At 43.3% G+C, this 20,113-nt stretch overlaps 1 protein-coding gene, 2 long non-coding RNA genes and 1 pseudogene across 6 annotated transcripts; 2 read left to right on the top strand and 2 right to left on the bottom strand.

Moving 5' to 3' along the window:
• Positions 1 to 759: 759 nt before the first annotated feature.
• On the top strand, positions 760 to 4,116 carry LOC113034309 (glutathione S-transferase theta-1-like; annotated as a pseudogene). Its single transcript, XR_013900783.1, has 5 exons — positions 760 to 875; positions 1,333 to 1,451; positions 1,776 to 1,928; positions 2,472 to 2,648; positions 3,872 to 4,116. The product of XR_013900783.1 is annotated as a glutathione S-transferase theta-1-like (transcript).
• Positions 4,117 to 4,662: 546 nt separating this feature from the next.
• On the bottom strand, positions 4,663 to 8,974 carry LOC145419406 (uncharacterized). The gene is made up of 2 exons (XM_080287452.1): positions 7,817 to 8,974; positions 4,663 to 4,975 (listed from the first exon to the last, which is right to left on the bottom strand). Exon 1 carries the CDS (start codon positions 8,796 to 8,798, stop codon positions 8,007 to 8,009), a length of 792 nt encoding a protein of 263 aa, XP_080143578.1. The 5' UTR covers positions 8,799 to 8,974; the 3' UTR covers positions 4,663 to 4,975; positions 7,817 to 8,006.
• A 7-nt stretch (positions 8,975 to 8,981) lies between these two features.
• Positions 8,982 to 13,739, top strand: LOC113034320 (uncharacterized). Its single transcript, XR_013900784.1, has 4 exons — positions 8,982 to 10,893; positions 11,615 to 11,772; positions 12,271 to 12,328; positions 13,258 to 13,739. It is a non-coding gene; the product is annotated as an uncharacterized LOC113034320 (long non-coding RNA).
• A 710-nt stretch (positions 13,740 to 14,449) lies between these two features.
• LOC113034319 (uncharacterized) lies at positions 14,450 to 19,767 on the bottom strand. Of its 3 annotated transcripts, none has more exons than XR_013900787.1 (7): positions 18,933 to 19,767; positions 16,928 to 17,104; positions 16,355 to 16,829; positions 15,732 to 15,881; positions 15,380 to 15,488; positions 15,153 to 15,274; positions 14,450 to 15,010 (listed from the first exon to the last, which is right to left on the bottom strand). It is a non-coding gene; the product is annotated as an uncharacterized LOC113034319 (long non-coding RNA). The 3 variants fall into 3 exon arrangements; XR_013900785.1 differs by having other exon boundaries at positions 16,928 to 17,109; positions 18,933 to 19,673; XR_013900786.1 differs by having other exon boundaries at positions 15,732 to 15,876; positions 16,928 to 17,109; positions 18,933 to 19,672.
• Between the last annotated feature and the right edge of the window lie 346 nt (positions 19,768 to 20,113).

Genomic DNA, 20,113 nt, shown 5'->3' with positions numbered 1-20,113 from the left:
GGTTACTGGGTGATTCTAAATTGTCCTCTAGTTTCAATCCCCACATGAAGCTGATAAGAGGATGGATGGATGTTCTTTTGAGTTCCCAACCATGAGTTGGTTTTTAGAGAGAAGAATATTCCCATGTTGTCCTTTCCTGGGACTCCTCCATGCAAAACGGCTTATAGATGCGTGACAACTGTGGGCTTATTAAGGCTGCTTAAACAGCCCGCTCCATATGACATCTCCCAGTGGTTATGTAGAAACCGTTAGCTGATGTGGCTAGCTTTGAGATCAGCTGATTTAACAGGAATGCTGCTGAGCTTTACTTTACAACCTTCTTGAGCCATAAATCACAATTAGCTTAATCAGTGGAGTTAAAGTTGTATACCTCATGGGTGATTTGTTCCAGCAGTTTATTTCAGTGAGTGGTTGCACAGAAAAGTGTTAAATCCAAATCTTCTAGCTTGAAGTTGTGTCAGGAACTTCAGTCGTAAGACAAACGGCTGGTATTATTATATAGTTGCTGCCCTGAAAATGTGCATCCGATTGCAAGCACCAGTAGGTAAAAGTGATAATCTCAGCATTTTTAAAAAATGGTGGCAAAGCTAAGGGCAAAGCTCAGCTCACTCTGTCGCAGTGACCTCCTGCTTTGAATAGCTGGCACCACTTAAAAGTCAGTGAGGTGTAGTGGAAGGAGAGGTGGAGTTCTGGACAGATAGAAGAGGAGTGAGAAAACAGAGGAAGGTCGGTGGAGACGAAACCTCTGCAGCCTTCACTCTCTGACATGATAGAGCTCTATCTCGACCTGATCTCGCCACCCTGCCGCGCCGTCTTCCTGTTTGCCAAAGCGCTCGGGATTCCCTTTGAGTTCAAGTATGTCGACCTGAATGCAGGTAATCTCACAGCAGCTCACTTTCTGCAGTAAAATGGTAATTATTATTTACAGTTTGGAGATTAACAGAATGCAACTGAACTTGGAAGTTTGCAGCTCTGCAACTCTACACAGAGACTCTTCAAGAGTTCAGGGGACTAAAATGTCCTGCATGCTTTTTCATTTGTACTGTAACCATTAACAATAACAAAAATGCTCCTTTGGGCTGCTTTTCTTTTTCACATTTCACCCAGAAAGCTAGATTTACATTAAGTCTTAATGCACAACTTTTCCTTTCCTGACTGTGTATAATGGAGACGTGCTGGGGAAAGAAAATTAAGAAAACTGTTTCAAAGCAGATACAAAGAAGAAAAAGGGGGGTTATGAGTCATTAAAACCATTGGCATTGAGACCAGTTTGACATTTTTGTCTTTATTATTTCTGCGTTCTCCACATGATGCCAACACAAACAACTTCAGCACGCCTGTGAATTTCACGTGTTTGTGTCAGGGCAGCAGTACAGCAGTGAGTTTGGGAAACTCAACATCGTGGTGAAGATTCCTGTCATGAAGGATGGAGGCTTCACCCTGTCAGAGAGGTACAGCAGGGCGTCGAGTTTCCGCTTAGCTTTGTTTCAAATAGTTTGATTCTTTTTCAAGCTGCTGCCTGAAGCTGCTTTGGGAGTCTGGTCGGTTCATTTGTTCATAGTAAGTTACTAATGATGAAGATCTAATGGTTTAATGCTGCTGTTAGTACTATTAACACTTAATAGTGCTATTATCAGAAAAACAGTAATGGATGATTCTGCAGTTAATTGAACAAAATGACCATCCAGCCACTCTGCGCTTCAGTTTTAGCAGAGTTTCTGTCACATTTCCTGTCGTTAAAGCATCATTAGTTTCTGTTCTGTCTTGTCTTGCAGTACTGCAATCCTGAAGTACCTTGTGCAGAAATACTCAGGGTCAGTGGCAGATCACTGGTTTCCTGCCGGCCTGCAGCAGCTCGTGCCAATGAAAACTTGTCCTGGCAGCACGCGAACCTCAGAGGTCACTGTCAAAAGGTCTTCCTGCTCAGGGTTCGTGTCCCAGTTTGACCAAGTGCTGCGTCCTCACATGACACGTTTCATCAGCTCATTTGCTAGATTAGTTCTTATCTGTAGCTGATTTTATAAGGTATATAATACTTAATATCCTTCTTCTCCTACTATTAATGTTGCTACAGTCATGTTAGCAGCTCTGTGAAGCTCTCCTTAAGCCCAACTGTTCTCTGAGGTTACAATAGAATAGAACAGAATACAATGGAATAGAATAGAGTAGAATAACCCTTTATTATCATAGTACACGTAAAATGAATTTGTGTCTGCTCCACACCAACTGTGCTGAAATAAAATATAAATAATAGTCAGGAGAATAATATACAAAATATATACAAAAACAATAGAAAGGTACACATTGGAGAACAAAAGATAACATACTCATATAATTCCTTACTATGTTTGTGTTTTATGTTGTCATATTTTGACCATGCTAACAAATACCTACTGGTCTTCCGGCCACTATAAGCTGCCACGCTGGATCCGTACTGCTGCTTACTGATCTTTGTGTGTCTGTTTGAGTAGACTCTGTTTCCGGTCATCATGGGTCTTGAAGTCCCGGAGGTGACCATGGATGCTGCTCTTGAAAATATGAAGCAGTCGCTCAACCTGTTGGAGGAGAAATTCCTCCAGAACAAACAGTTCATCCTCGGGGACAAAATCTCTGTGGCAGATGTGGTGGCTGTAGTGGAGATCATGCAGGTACCACAGCTTCTGTCATTACTTCTATTTGTGTTTCTTGATTAAGTTATATTCTTGGATTTGTGGTTTTTCATGGTTTGGATTTGAATTCCTGGTCTTTAGGTTTCTGTCTCTGTGCCTCTCCTGTGTTCCTTGCGTCCTAGTCAAGTTATGTTTTCATGTCTGTGCTTCTCCTTATTTCAGTGTCAAATCCGTGTCTCTGCGCCCGTCTCGTGTTTCCTGTTTTACTTTGACAGTCTCGCGTCCTTTGTTAATGTTTTCAGTTTTTCTTCCTCCCCGTCTCGTTATGTTTGATTACTCCCAGCGGTGTCTCTTTCCCTCATTACTCCCTTGTGTATTTAAGCCCTGTGTTTTCCTTTGCCTGTTGTCGTGTTGTTCCATGTGCTGTAGGTGTCTCAGTTTTTCTGGTTTCTGTCATTCTTAGTTCTGTGGTCCTCAAATCCTAGTGTTTAGTTTAGTGATGGGCAGATGAAGCCCCATGAAGCACTGAAGCTTTTCATCCAATTGGTTCACCCCAACGCGAAGCTTCATGAAGCTTCATTTGCTCTAGCAGGACACCTACTGGACGTAAAAATAATAGCTGGCATGAATTTGAAGAGTGTGGCATTTTGCACACAGCCTGTAAATGTCAACAACAAAAGGAGTGTGTAAAACACCTATAGTGTAGTGATGGCAGTATACTGTGTATATTTATGCTGGCAGTATGGAAAATGATTATTTGCGGCAAAGTTCGAACCGCTTCATGAACCAGTCACGTGGTACAGCCGGGCAGCGAGGCTTCGGACGTCATCATTTTCAGCTCCTCCCATAAATGAAGCAAGCCTCGATACGCACTTCGCGGAAACGCCCCCTCCATTACTCGACACACGCTCCGAAGCCTCGATACAGAACGTCCCATCACTAGTTTAGTTCTTAGTTTCCATGTTCAGGGTTTTGGTTTGTTTTTTTTGTACGTTTATTTTGTGGAGGATTTTTCCAGCAAATAAAGCTGCTGTTTACGTTCCATGGATCCTTGATCCTGCATGCCACACAGCCACACATGACACCTTATTTCTCCCACATTTTCAGCCCAAGATGTCAGAGTTGTTTTTGTTGATGGCTACATGCTCAAAAGCTACATTTTAGGATCTAAATTATGTAAATAGGAACAAAAAGGTTTGAATTTTTGAACAGGAATAGATCCCACATACCAATAACTGCTTTTCTCAATGTGTGTTTTACAGCCTCTTGGAACTGGTGTAGATGGGTTTGAAGGCTGTCCGAAGCCAATTGCTTGGAGAGGGTGAGTGAAGGAGGAGCTCGGTGAGGAGCTGATGGACGACGCTCACAAAGCGCTCATGCAGTTGAGCGGCTTGCCAGAGAAGCTGAAGAGCAGCAGCGAGTTTCAGAAGTTCAAACTGAGACTTCAGAGGTTCTTCAACTGAGGAGGTTTACGTGTACAAACAGACACAATAAATCTTTGACTGCCTGTTGTGTTGCATCTTAAAGTTTACTGCTGTATTTCTTTCATACATGAAGAAAACACGGGGAGGATTCTCTGTTTTGATTGATGAAATGGGTGAAAAACTGTGTATAACAAAGCCAGTGGTTAACACATTGTAGAGGGAAAAGAAAAGAAACTTGTATGTAGTAGTACAGCACACTCTCCCTGAAAATGACAGCACCATCAAGCAATGCAAGTTCATAACTTAATTGATCATTTACTGTAAATTTGACCATCTGTGATTTCTTAAGATAAATCTATTTTGGAGTCTGATGGCTCGTTATGGATGGCTGGACATGTTCTCTGCAAAGAAACTTCAAAATAATTATAACTTTCTCTATAAAGCATTTTTAAAATATGCATCCCGTCGCCCTGTTTCCATTCTCCTATGCAAACAGGGCAACAGCACAAACTGACACTCCTAAGATAGCCTATTAATTAACAATATTGCAAGACTTAAGGGATTACTGGTGAAAAAAGTTACAGAAAAACTTTATATTGTGGAGGTAATTAACAACGACAGGAGAGGTCTCAGTGTCTCACTCCAACAACTTTATTAACTGACAGAACTTCACATATAGTCAGTGCCAAAATCTCCACCCCCACACTTCCTTTCAACTTGTGTGTGAGTGGAGCCACCTGGTGGTCCGCCACACATACCCCCCCTTGAACACACAGTCAGGTCTCCATTCAGTCCAGGACCCTGGGTCTAAGCAAACGACCCGCACGACTGAACCTGGGAGGGAGAGAACAGGCAGAGGAAGGTCCATCCTGTGAACGAGGCTGGTGAAGGCGAGCAGGAAAGGCAGGAGGAGGCTCAAACGTTGGTGGTCCGGGGGTAGTCCTGGGGGGAAAACCAGAGACTGTCAACCCCAGCGCAGGAGGTCGGCCACGGCGAGGGGCCTGGGCCGGCACTACATCACTGTCCGGAAGAACATGTGCTGGTTTAAGTCTGTCAACACACACAGTCTCCCTTCGACCCCCAAAATCCAAAACAAAATGTTTCTGGCCCGGTTCAATAACCCTGAACGGGCCGTCATACAGCGGCCGCAGCGGTGTCCTGTGGGCATCGTGCCTGACAAAAACAAACTTAGCAGTCTCTAAAGTCTTTGGAACAAAGGTGTCAGGCACGCAATGGTGCACCGGACCAGGAACCCGAAGCGAGTGCAAAAGCGGGGTGAGAGAGAGCACCGATGGATCGAAGCAGGGAGGAGGATTTTCAGGCAAGAATTCTCCAGGCACGCGGAGGGGCTGACCAAACACTAGCTCAGCTGGGGAAGCGCCGAGATCCTCCTTAACCGCAGAGCGCAGCCCAAGCAAAACCCACGGGAGGCGGTCAACCCAATTGCCATCCTTTAAGGAGGCGCGAAAGGCAGCCTTCAGTGACCGGTGGAACCGTTCACACATCCCATTAGCCTGCGGGTTGTATGCGGTTGTGCGGTGGACTTTAGCCCCCAGTCCATCAGCCATGGCCGACCAAAGCTCGGAAATGAACTGGGGGCCTCTGTCTGACGTAATGTCCGCGGGTGGGCCGAAACGCGAGACCCAGGTCGACAAAAACGCCTTGGCCACCACTGCTGCGGTAGTGGACGCCAGGGGGACCGCCTCCGGCCACCTGGTGGTCCGGTCAACAACAGTCAAAAGGTGCGTAAAACCTTGTGACTGCGGCAAGGGACCCACCAGATCGACATGCACATGATCGAAACGTTTGCCGGGTATAAAGAACGGCTCCAGGGGCGCCTTGGTGTGTTTATGAACCTTCGCGCGCTGGCAGGGAATGCACGCCGACGCCCATTCCTTAACAGATTTGCGAAGGCCTGGCCAAACAAATTTAGAGCTGACCAGTTTAACAGAGGCCCGGACCCCTGGATGAGAGAGAGCATGTACCGAGTCAAAAACTTGACGACGCCAGGAAGCGGGAACCACAGGGCGAGGGCGGCCGGTGGAAACGTCACAGACGAGGAGGGGACCACCGTCCTGCACGGGTCTGTCCTCCAGTATGAGGCCCGTCTGGGTGGATTTAAGCGCGAGGATGTCAGGGTCACCGCTCTGATCGGCAGCCATGGCGGAGTAGTCTATGCCGAGAAAGACGGGAGAAACCAGCGCACGGGACAAACAGTCAGCCACATGATTGGATTTACCAGCCACGTGCCGAATGTCCGTGGTAAACTCAGAAATGGCTGCCAACTGGCGCTGCTGGCGTGCACTCCATGGATCAGAAACCTTGGACATGGCAAACGTCAAGGGTTTGTGGTCCACGTATGCGGTAAAGTGACGACCCTCGAGAAAAAACCGGAAATGACGAGATGCCAGGTGGAGCGCCAGTAGCTCCCTGTCAAAAACGCTGTAATTGCGTTCGCTGTCACGTAGCGTACGGCTGAAAAAGGCGAGCGGTTGCCAGACACCCGAGATTCGCTGTTCCAGCACCGCACCCACCGCTATGTCCGACGCATCAGTGGTCAACGCAATCGGCGCTGAGGGGGATGGGTGGGCCAGAAGGGCAGCATTAGCTAACGCTGACTTAGCATCAGAAAACGCTTGGATGCTGTCCGGAAACCAGTCAACGGGGTCATTAGCTTTTTTACCCTTTAACGCCCCATAAAGGGGCTTCAGCAGATGTGCCGCTCTGGGGAGAAAACGGTTGTAAAAATTCACCATCCCCAAAAATTCCTGCAGTGCCTTAACAGTCGTGGGACGCGGAAATTCCGAAACAGCTCGGACTTTGTCAGGCAACGGAACCGCGCCCTCGGCGGAAACACGGTGCCCAAGGAAATCGAGAACGGGCAACCCAAACTGGCATTTAGACGGATTAATAATCAGTCCATGCTCCGCCAAACGCTGAAAAACCTGACGCAGATGGAACATGTGCTGCTCCTTCGAGCTGCTGGCCACCAGTATATCATCAAGATATACAAAAACAAAGGGCAGCCCGCGCAAGACCGAGTCCATCAACCGCTGGAAGGTTTGGGCGGCACCTTTCAGGCCAAACGGCATGCGCAGAAACTCGAAAAGGCCGAAAGGTGTAATTACGGCGGTTTTGGGGACATCCTCCGCGCGCACGGGAACCTGGTGATATCCCCGTACCAAATCGATCTTAGAAAAAACCGAGGTCCCCGCAAGATGGGCGGAAAAATCTTGGATGTGGGGAATGGGATAACGATCGTTCTCCGTGACATTATTAAGACGGCGGAAATCCCCACAAGGTCGCCACCGACCATCAGATTTAGGCACCATGTGTAACGGAGAAGCCCAGGCACTGTTCGAACGCTGCACGATGCCCAGACGCTCCATGGTGGCAAATTCTTCCCTAGCGACAGCCAGTTTGGCGGGGTCGAGGCGGCGCGCGCGCGCGAACACCGGGGGCCCTACTGTAGTTATGTAATGCTCTACCCCATGCTTCGTCACCGTGCTCGAGAAAGTGGGGACAGTGAGTGAGGGAAACTCAGAAAGCAAACACTGAAAAACGTCACCCGAATCTACTGAGTTAGCATGCACCACGGGCTGAGCACCCCGAGTCAAACAGGGTAATGAGGAAAAGGACACAGCATCAATTAAACGTCTGTTAGCCACATCAACCAGTAGTCCGTGAGCACAAAGAAAATCAGCGCCTATTATAGGCACAGAGCTAGCAGCAACAACAAAGTTCCACTGAAAGTCACGGTCGTGAAAGCAAACAGTCACCAACCTTTCACCGAAGGTTTTGATGGGAGAGCCATTAGCCGCTGTTAGCAATGGCCCGCAACCCTCAGCTAGCCTGTCCGAGCCAGCCGGGGGAAGAAGGCTCTTCTGTGAGCCGGAGTCCACCAGGAAACGCCTCCCCGAGCGCGAGTCCTCTAAGAAAAGCAGCCTTTCCTTGTTGCCAGCGGTCGCGGCTGCTACAGAGCGCTGACACGCCCGTTTCCCTGGGTCTGGAAACTGCAAGGCGGGAGGCAGCGCCGTGCCTTCGCTCCAAAACGCTGGTGATAAAAACAAAGCCCCTTTCCGCGGTGCCGCCGTGCAGCGATTCCGGCCACAGTGGACGAGTCGGAGGGCCCGTGGAGCATCGGTGAGGGGGAGGGGGAAAACGCTGGTGGGTCCTGAATAACCGTCTGGACGCCGAAAGTCCTGGTAGCCAGGAGGATGCGATCCGCCTCTTCCGCAAGGGAGCGGTAATCCTTCGTGGCCAATAGCGGGGAGTTGGCAAGGCCAGCGCGCACTGGAGCCGGCAGCTGTCGAAGAAAGAGGTGGGTGAAGAGAAATCCTCCGTCCTCCGCGCCCAGCAAGGACAGCATGCTCTCCATGAGCTCGAGGGCGGTGCCGTCGCCCAGGCCCGCGATGGAAAGGAGTTTCTCGGCCCGCTCAGCATCAGAGAGGGAGTAACGCCGCAGCAGCAGCCCCTTGAGGGCGGCGTACTTGCCCTGGGCTGGGGGATCCCGGAGGAGAGTCATCACACGGCGGGTTGACAGCGGGTCAAGTGAGGCCACCACATGGTGGTATTTGGTGTCGTCGGCTGAAACTCCACGAAGAGCAAACTGAGCTTCTACGTGCATGAACCATGAAGGAGGATCGTGAAGCCAAAAATCCGGCAATTTAAGCGCCACAGCAAACGCAGCCATCGGCGGAGGTGAAGGTCCGGCGGCCGCCGATGCTTCCAGGCCAGAGCTGGCTTCGTCGTCGAGCCTTAGCATGTTCACTACAGGGGTCACCAATGTGGAGGTAATTAACAACGACAGGAGAGGTCTCAGTGTCTCACTCCAACAACTTTATTAACTGACAGAACTTCACATATAGTCAGTGCCAAAATCTCCACCCCCACACTTCCTTTCAACTTGTGTGTGAGTGGAGCCACCTGGTGGTCCGCCACAATATATTTTATTTTATTTTTTTCAGTAGGCAACTGAAAACCAATCAACACCACGAAAATGGACCATATGACACGAGTCATCAAATCGCTGCAATGGCTCCCTGTGTATAAAAGGAGAGATTTAAAAGCCGTTCTAATAGTTTTACAGGCCATCAGGAACATGCTTAGGACGAAGCAAAGCCAAACTGCATTTAGTGTTCATGCTCCCCAGATGTGGAAAAACCCTTCACACCTGATGTGTGTGGAATCTGTTAGCTCATTGAAGTCAGGGCTAAAAATGTTGTTTCCTGCAACTTTTAGGTGATTTTTAACTTGTATTAATCATTAAGACAAAAAAACAATATTCTGTGTGTGTTTAACCTCCTAAGACCCGAACTCTTTGATGCCTTTTTAATTTCTCTTTGCTATTTGGGCTGATTGGGACCTGATGAATGTAAAGACAAAGAATTATGTTTTTACCTGATGTAGTCTCTGAGAAGAGTATATCAGGCAGGCCCTTGTAGAGCAAAATGTAGTATTGTGGTCTTTTATTTTTTTTAAACTTAGACAAAACAGACTACTGCCCACTGCATTTAGTTGATCCTATCACTCTTTTACATCTTGGGTGATTTCGTACTACTATGAGTGGATATGAGGTCTCACTTTGCAACGCTTCTCCCGCTCAGGACGATTATAATACTCAAAGGCCTTTATTCAGCATGTCTACTTCTGTGATGTAGACATATAAAGTCACAAGGGTAAATAGATCCACGTACATACTAAAGAGCTGGTATTTATTTCAAAACAGTGTTGAAACCTAAACACTAATATTACATTCTGAGTTATATTTCAGCTTTTAGCATATATGTGTTTCATTGTTTCCTGGGAGAAGACCAAAATGTAACAATCAAATTCTTGGTTGTTTTGCAGTGAGGACAACGTTTCAGTTTGACAGTAATTTTAACTCTTTTATCCAGTGATCTAATTTGAGTCGCTTATTACCAAAGCTGAGCAAACACTGCCATCTAGAGCACATGATTAAAAACAAACAAACCAAACAAAGAAGGCCTCAAAAAGATGTGCAAAAGTCTCAGATCATTTTAATATTGCATTTTAAACACTTAACATGTTTAACTTTAGCAAAATTAAAGCTCCTTAAGGGGAGAAAAAAGAAGCAATGATAGAAACCACCAGTTTCCACAGACAGCAGAGGAATTTATCATTACTGTGTTGAACTTTTAGGCTCAGCCTAAAAGTCATACATACATACATACATACATTGTTTCAGTCATACAGCTCTGCAGCTCTGTGCTAATTTCAAGGTTGGTTCAGTTCATCTGTGAATCAAAAAGGTCTGAAAGGTTTAAATGAATGTTAACCTCCTGCAGGCATTTGGAGAGGATCATGTGTGAAGTCTGATGTGTGAGGAAAAAAAAAGAAAAGTTTCTGTGTGGTGTGTGATAGAACTGTGTTAAAATGTGTTAATGTGTTAAAAGCAGGTTGAAGACGGCTCAGAAACATTTGAAGATTAAAATTCAGCATTATGGCTGCTGGTGGTTTGTAAAGCCTCTACTCAGCTGTATTTTTGTTACTAATTTATGTTTGTTGTTGTTTAACACAGATTTCAGAAGAGCAAATATGCTTAATAGTTTAACTAGATTTCATTTGTCAGTGTGGGACTGCTGAGTCACCTGAAGAACTCATTTCATTCATTCTCCACATGATGTTCATTTACAGAAATGTTTCACAGGAACTGATTTCTCCCAAAGGTTGAACTAGTGTGTTTCCATAGATTACCTCTGTATGAATGTACTTCTTAAATGAAGGCAAGTGTTTGTCCTTTTTTGTTCCTCAGGTACAGTACGTGATATCAAGGGCAGGCGGTCAACACTGGGGGTAGACAAGAAGCAGACGTACTTCCAAGAGGGAGCTGCAGTGAGGTCAGAATCTGAAACAGCTCAGGTTTATATTTTAGAGGTTATAAAAAATCAAAATGTATTTATAAAGAAACCTTTAAATAATAGTCATAATTATGATTATTATAAGAAATATCAAACATTTAAGTGGATTTTCTGTTACACATATTGTGTTAGCCCTGCGATAAACTGGCAGCCTGTCTTTGTCCTGTATCAGCTGGGATAGGCTTCATCCTCCCGCGACCCTGAATTGGATACATTGTATTCCAATTATGTAATCTGATCATTTACAAACTCAAGGTTTATAATCAAAATGTAAGTAATAATTATAAAATGGGAAAGCAGAAATAAGTGTGACATAAATGTAAATGTGTTAGCTGACATAGAGGACAGCTACGTGCAGTCTGAAAAACCTTTGTTGTCAAGTTTGCAGGTATATCAGCACGAGACATTCTTACATAGAAGAGACATTAAAGTCTCTAACTCAGTGAAGCATTATTGGTCCCGTCTGTTTGGATAAATATAGTAAGTTGATGTATGTGCATTTATTGACACATTTTCTTAAGTGCTTATCCAGTTCAGGATCACAGTGGAGCTGCAGCTGGATATGTTCACTAAATAAACCTTACAAAAGTTAACAATAAACCTGCATCCATGTACGTTGTTGTCCACAGGATGAGAAAATCAAACTGGAACACTGTGGAACATGTTAATGTTTGTGTGTTTATGCCTGTGTCTTTCACAGGAGGCGCTGGAAGGTTTCCCTAATAGTTCCTGGTGAATCAAAGCAGAACCATAAAGATTGCTGGACTGCATGATGGCCTTACCCCTGAGCAGTCATCCTGTTAAAGGAGGAACCAGTTAGAAGCTGTTTTCAAAGTAGCTGAGCAGATTTCATCTCAAGTAAGCGATTAATTCAATTCAATTCAATTCAATTTTATTTATATAGTGCCAAATCACGACATAAGTCGCCTCAAGGCGCTTCATAGATACAACTGTTTGTTCATCTGTTCCGCCACTTAAAGAGCATTTAAGGACGTCTTTTGAGTGTCCAGTTGAATTAATTCTACTGGCTCTCATGGTCATTTGTTATTATAGACATATTTTTCATGTTCATCCAGCTATTTAGTAAATTCTATCTATTTAGTAATATCCGTCAGCTATAAAATGTAATATAAATATAAAAATATCTAAATATCTCCTGCCCTTTATATTTTAATGATGTAAGTCTGTTTACATTAGCATTCCTCACATATCAATGAGATGCTGTACAGTACAATCCTACTGACACAGCAGAGGGATAACGACAGCTATTCAACATCGTTACACGACACATTCGAGCTGCACGACGCAGACAAAGTGACTAAATCATCTTTTTGTGGTTTATTGTCTTCAAAGCAGCAGACAAAGCTGATGGCAGAAGATGTCAGAGAAGAACTTCAGGCCGTGGACTGAAAAGGTCTTTTTTTCTTGTTATCAAAGACATTTGGAGTGGCAGCTTCTACAACTGGTTGTGCTAAAGTAAAGCTTACAGTCTAAGAAATCACAGTGTTGATATTCAGCACAAAGAGAAAAGCTCACTTGTTTGAATTTATTTACAATCATAGTTTTATAAATTCTGACTGTAAACAGCTTTTACAGCTTTGATATTGTTTGACACTCGATATCAGGTTTAATTTAAAGGTTTCTATTTCCCAATGAGCCATTTACACTGATCAGTGTCAGTTTAACTGTAACACATTCATTATTTAGATTCAACAGAGAAATAACTGAATGTAAAAAATGGCAGCCCTCAGGCAGGTTTATAGAGATATATGCATGCATTATGAAATTTATGTATCCCAGATAATTGTTATTCATCTAGTCATGGCAGACCTACCTCTTCCTCCCAAGTTAACTGCAACCCAAAATAACTAGTGGGGCTATTTACACACTCACAACCAGTGTGGGGTAAAAAGAGCCACCAAAAAACTGTCAGCCACAGATGTGCTAGAAGAGTTAGAAGCTCTACTTATGGAGAAACTTTCTAAGTCTAACAGGGGACAGGTACTCCTGCCCAAGTAACATGATATAACCCCACATACAGCCCAGCCATAAAATGAACAAAGTTAAAGACAGCATGGGACCAAATGCATGTAACCAGCCTGCACCCACCTGACGTTTCTTCCTCCTGAATTAAATGAATGAAGGGATGAAAGTTAAATGACTACAAACCTAAAGCCACTAGTTCCCACACTGGAGCTCCCTGACACTGTGTGTTAACTGTATTTAGCTTGTATCAACAGTTGTAACAGGCTAAGCCACCTGAGACGCTGCATTGAATTTGTTCCTGTCTTACTGGTTTCAGCTGACTGGTTTCAACTCAGATATTCTGCTTTTTCCTTTCAGTAGATCAAAGCAGCTCGTGCTCCTTCTGCTTCCAATTTAGAAGAAGAAGAAGAAGGCGAAGGCTTCAGCGAAGTGGCGTTCATGGTCTCAGTGAACAGTCACGGTCACACACTGCATGTGGTTTTAAAAGCAACATGTCTGTTCACCACAACAATGGAGATGTGTAATATTAGTGCAGCTACGGTTTGTTCTTGAACATCAGTTCTGTTTTCTACTTTGATCACTTAGACCAAAAAAGTGTTGTTTTCAGATTCTTTCTTTTACATCTATTAACCACCTGCTCATTTTTTTATTACAATTAGTTTCACATAAATGTTAGTGTTTCCTTTATGATCTTTTAATGCTTACACTACACTGTACACATTAGAGACATTTCTGTTACCTGTTTCTGTTGACTCAGAGTTGTGAAATGTTCTTTTATTTGATACACAATATGAAGTTCATAATTTTCTTACAAATAAAACTCTAATGACAAACATGAACAGCTGTGCTTATTTCAGAGACATGAGTTTTTGAATGTGTTGATATTTAGACAGTGTGCATCTGTCTGCTGAAACTGTAATGGTGAACCTGAGGTGATGGTCAACAGAAGGCAAATATATATCAGTATAAAACAATATTGAAGTAATGTCTTTACCCCCTGCAGCGTGTACACGCAATCACCTTATTCACTGTAGTAAACATGCACCGCTAGCTCATGTGACTGACTGTCTTCCATGGTTACATCGTATATTATTAGCTATGTAAACAGCTTCCAAAGATACCGCCATAGCTCTCTGCAGCTGTACTTTCACACTTTGCAAATCATTTCATGTTTTTGATCGTTATGAAGACAGAATATGTTTCTAAGGTCATGCTAGGCGGTTGCAATGGTGGTTGCTGTGGACTCGGGTGGACCGCGTCCGATTCCTGTTATTAGCTGTCCGCCGTAGGGAGGCTGCGTTCCACTTACAAGTAGTGACAGTCTGTCGTAACTCGAACTCAAACCCCGCTTTGTTCTTTAATTATAGGCCTTTTATAGCCGTTCATGACACGCACGCACACACACACATAAAGCACTTTGCCACACCATGAGAATGCAACTTTACCTAACCTAACCTTAAAGTGTCTGATATAGGATAGAAAAATGAAGCAACCAGAGATTTAATGATGAAGACTCTGGGTTCTGTAGTTCACGTTTTACAGTCCTGAATGACTCTTTGCATATGATTTATTGAAGAGCAGTTTAGAATGCACTTTACATTTAGACTGTTGCTGTTTCATTTTTTGCATTGTTGCCGTGTTATGTCATGAATAAGGTTCACCTGCTGGGGGTTTGATGGATCAGCTGGACAATACAGTCAAAGACAGACTTCATTCATCACATGCAAGAATCCTAGTTGGATTTTTGTTGTCACTCATGTTTTTGAACCAAATATTGAAAACAATTCTGACAGACTGGATACCTGGTCAGGTGTACATTACCTTTCACTCAAGCATCCCAGGACATATAAATATAATATAAAAGGACCGATACTGAATATGAATATTTCATGAAAATTGAATTATAATACAAATTAGTAATAAGGGTTTCTCTGTGCCCTTATCTACCCCATACTCAAAGAGCTGCGTGCAGAGAGGGTGACAGGAGAGGATGGCACTGAAGAGAAGATGCTCTGGTGATGTCACCATGAAGGAACAGCATCTGGCACGTGTTGCTGAAACATCCCAGTACGCTGGTGTAGTTTCCTCTCCAGCTGTTTGACATGTGACACTTGAACATTAAGGGGAAGAAGAAGAAACAGTGTTAGGTCAGGTGACCACATGGTTTCTAAAGTAACTGACAGGAAGTAACCAGGCCGTTAGAAATGGATGGCATGTGTTTAGAGTTACTGGAGTTGGGTAACTCTACTTACAAAAAGCAGAAGCACACAGATGACAGATCAGATGCTGAATGTTGCAGGAACATGCTCATGTGCGGTGGTCATTCAGTGCTGCTCCGGCAGGTTTGACAGTCCAAGACTGATATCCTGCCCATCTGAGAGTTTGAAAACACACATGCAAAGATTTATTTTGTATTACAGTCAAAGTTGGATGTTCATTTTTGTCCTTTAAAAATGTTTGTGTATTTGAAAGCACTAACATTTAAGGATGACTTGGATCGCCTCCTTTAAAGGGGAGACAAGTGTATCCACTGATCTACGTCACTTAAACTGGATGATGACTCCTCTCTCCCTCACTCAGAAACACTCCTAATATAACCAAGCAAATAAATAATATTGAAGATTTACTTACATCATTACAAAAACATCTCCCTTTGATTCTATTTCTTCATTCCTGCTGAACATCAGGCAACAAATATCCCAGAAAATCACAGTAAAATGTAAAGCACATATTTGCTCTGCTTTGTCTAACCTCTGCAGAACCTCTGTCAAGAAAAACATAACTGTAAGCATAAAACAAATATACAATTCATAACACGTCACTGGACAAACCTCGGTCAGTTGATTTACTCTGTGCAGTGCAGACAAACATCAGTCAGCAAGTCAAGGTGGTGAGATGGACTGGTGTCCTTTGTGACTCTCTTCTGAGGAAACACCACCGTCTCTCCACACCGTCACCATCTGTGAGCACAAACTGCTGCTCTGCCAGCATGTAGGAATCACATATCACACACAGGAGTGAAGAAACATTAGAGCTCAACTTTGGATACTTTAGATCTAAACAGATCAAAGTAGCTCTTAGTTTCAGCAATCAGACAAACAATGATACCAAACTGATTCTGTATGAATACAATATGGTATTTTCAATACAGGTGTCAAATTAATTTATTAAAACTAATACAGATATATGTACATTTTTTTTTGATAAATTAGTTTGCTAAATTATAAGAATATATATATATATTTTTCATTTAACAATTGCAACTGAAAGAAATTAAATATTGAACAAAAATATATTGTCACATTCTGAGCATGCTCAGCACGCTGACAGACTTGAAGTTGCTACAGATTTTAAGTGATAATTATAGGGAAGAAACTTCTCTTTTTCATCCGTTTAATCAAACATTTGATGCCTCAGCTGTCTCAGTCTATAGCGTTCTGCAACTACAACTAACCTGAAGCTTGGATTTGGCTGCAGGTGCCCCTGTACATCCTTCTCAACATGTGGGTACCATTTAATCACACTTCTTCCTGAGCTTTGCTTCATCACAAGACCAAAGGTGGCATCCCGTGTCATCATCCAGAAGAAACATTTGAAGAAACATCATGGAGAAGAAACATTTACGCACCTCCTGGTTTTGTTTTCTGATCCTGCGAAAAGACTGAGGACAACAAAACCCAGAGAACACGAGATACACAACATCCAACATTCAGACTCAACAGCCTCCATAAATGAAGACCACCGCGTTTGTTCAGTTATAGTAGATATAAGCATACTTCACATTACTGGGTATGAATAATAATGAGGAGGCAAACTTTGAAGATGCAGAGCATGATGTCCCACCATCAGACTGTAAACAAACATCCACCAGGCTTCTTTGTTGCCAAAATTGATGATTCTCCCATCAGGGATCAGTAGCGTGTATTAACCTGTGGTATAAGCAGCAGTCACTGAAATATTACTGTTTCAGATAAGAAATCTAGCACATAAAAACCAGGGTGGGAGGAATCTCTGCCAACTGACTTACCTCTGCAAGTGTGAAGCTCAACAAAAATCTGACTCTCCAGTAACAGACAAACAAAAAACTCCAGCTGGGAGATAGAAAACACTGTCTGGGTCTTGCGGGATGTTGCTGGTCAGAGTCCACACATTAGCAGAGTGCTTCTTGGTCCCACTGACCCATGTGGACAGTGACTGTGGAGAACTGTTCTGGAAAACAGAGAAGAGAATTAAAATAACAAAAAGCCAAACAGGATTTCCACAAAGACTCTCTTGGAATCAGCAATCAAAAAATCACTGGTTCATATTTCAATTAAATATGACCAGGTTCCTCAAATGTACGCAGTTCAGATCTGATTTAATTTAATTTCCTTCACACAGCACATTCGTCCAGGCTGACAGGTAAACATGGACTTAATCTCAGGTAACATGACTCATAGTAGAGATTCAGTAAGAAAGATTGCAGGCTCTAATATTATTACCACACAATCCAAGGACACACCAACAGCTCAGATTTCTAGAACTATTTAAAGAAATGTCTTCTGAATATTCAATTCAGGTTCGCAGTGGGAGGGTGGGGGGTGTTGTGGAATTTTTTAAATAAAGTCTGCAACACAGAAAGAGCTGTGATCAAGCTATTTATTACTGCACCAGCACACATCAAACATCACAGTTCACAGTCAGCGCTGCCACAGAAGTTGTGCTCCTACTCCATTATGCATTCCAAGGAAGAGGGAGGAAGTTACAAACTGATCCTACCACACTTCACGTGTCTCGCTATGAAACCTAACAGATCAATGGTTAAGCTGTTTTGTGCCCTTGGCCTTATCAGCACCTGTAAAGGGAGTTGTTTTCTCAAACTGCTGACGTTGAAGTAAGTTCATCTAGTTTTAGAAACTTTCACTGAACAGTAACAGCGTCACAACTAAGCATATGCATAAGCACTTAAATACTTTAAATGAGAATAACAGAAAATTTCTATTACAGAGGCTAGAGCCTGTCCCAGTAGTCATAGGTAGAGCACACCTGGACAGGTCACCAGTCTGTCAGAGGACTAACACAGAGACAGACATCAGAGTAACAAATCTATTTAAAATTAATGTAAGTTTGCTGCAGCTGTATGTATGAACATGTGTTTCTGTGCTCACAGTTCACCTCTCAGGAACCTGCAGTTGACTTTTAGTCAACTTTAAACAGACCTCACAAAAGGCTGATGTGGCTGGATCAGTAGTCTGATTTAAGTACGATACCTTTGGCCAGGGATTAATCTGGTACATCGCTTCACTGCAGTCTTAAGTATTTTCCCCACACCTGAATAAAAAATACTGATATATACAAATAACAGCTTCAGCTGATGCAGCCTGACTCAATCCTAAATGTTCAGCACACAGAGGTACCGTTTAAAGTTTAGTGTTAACCTGAGTCACTGATCATTTGCAGTATTACAGAGTCTGGCAGTCTTTGCATGATGTCCACGTCACTGTAAGTTTCTAGCTGACTCTCAGGTGTGACAGGTGTGCCAGCAGGAAAGAGTAATAATAACCTGCATCCTGAGGTTTGTCATGCAGGATTAAAGGAGCCAGGCTTTGTTCACACAGCTAGGATTGTATTTTACACTGACCCTGGGTCAGTATAAGTATCACACAGTTTAAACGAAGCACTGAAACTTGCACATATTTATTATAGATGCACTGAAGCTAATCGAGATATTTGCTGTCAGTCTGTGGCTGCGATTAAACACTTTACTGAAAACTTTATTAACTAGTAACTTCATCAGTCATGACAGAAGCTAATATTTCTGTGCTAACATCGTTTAAACAGTAACAGCTTTACTCCAATATAAGCTAACGTTTACACCGTAACTTTAAGCTAGCACCATAAAGACGGTAAAACACGTAATAATATCTACAAATGCATCTTAAAGCTGTTATATTAGCACTCGGTGTATTACTAACATAACCACATTAACATTACTGACACTCGCTGACTTTTAATAGTCATTCTATAAATGCTGTCCGTTTAAATGGTCTTACCTGTAAACACTGCTGTATCCACCGGATTCCAGCCAGAGTGGATTCTGGAGTCTTCCACGCTCCTGTTAGTGATCCTCCATCTGGATGGATGAGAACAACCTTCTGAACAATCTAGCAGGAGATGGCCCATATCTATGGGACTGATTTGTGCTAATAACGCCCATTGTATGGACTGATAACAGCCGAAGCGGGTGAATAAAGTCACCCAGTAGCTAGCTGTGCCATTACCCAGCATACATCACTCCCTCCATAAATGCAATAAACGACCACCGAGAACACTCACATTAACCTTTATCGAGTGGAAAAAAAGTTAGCTTGTTTATATTATGCTAACATAGCTGTGTCGCTAGCGGTCACGTAGCACATCATTATATACCAGCTAGCCCAACTTCAGTAACCCTACAAACGTCACTGCTGTTTAGTTTTCTGTCTTCATTTATGCTGGAAGTGATAGCAGAGTTGTACGTTTTAATTTGTTTCCAAAACCCCGCAGTCGGGACATGCTATATTTTATTTAGATAGAAGCTAGCGAGCTAACTCCCTGCTAACTTCTAACTCCGTTAAATGTCATAAATTCCGTTTTCATGGATGCCTGGATGTTAAACTCAATTGTTACACCTGGTAGAGCAGAACGCTGATCATTTTATTAAAGATGAAAGACTTTAGACAGTTTTTCAACTCTCAGTAATGCCATCGTTTGATATATGGACCTGCAGCGGAGTTTAGACCGAGACACGGCTACTGACGTCAGACTGAACAACTGTCTTCACGATCGTGAGATCTAACGTTGCAACCAAGTACAAAACACGTACGAATCATAGCTGAAGCTGTATCCTTTGTCTGGCCTACTGTCATGGCGGCGGGGGGCGTGGCCCGCCTCCTGTGACATCAGGTCCAAAGCCCTATTCGGCTTACAGGTTGATGACGTCACATATATTTAGAATCTTACAACAAATTTGGTCCTATGATGCTTTAATCCGTTGATCCGCAAAAGTCTATAAATAGGGGTGAAGAGCAATGACTTTTAGTTAATTAATTGCAGCATTTATGTTAGCAGAATTGAAACATTCACCAAAGAGGTATTTTGAAACACCTGGATCCTTTTTGGAGTAGCTGTTTACAGATTCCAACATGTCTCAGAGGAAACAACCCTACAGATTTCTAAGGTAAGTTTTCTTTCT

This window comes from Astatotilapia calliptera, chromosome 12 (genome assembly GCF_964374335.1).
Source record: "Astatotilapia calliptera chromosome 12, fAstCal68.1, whole genome shotgun sequence".
Lineage (NCBI taxonomy): Eukaryota > Metazoa > Chordata > Actinopteri > Cichliformes > Cichlidae > Astatotilapia > Astatotilapia calliptera.
The sequence above is the reverse complement of the archived record's forward strand: the minus strand, read 5'-3'. Positions and strand labels throughout refer to the sequence as shown.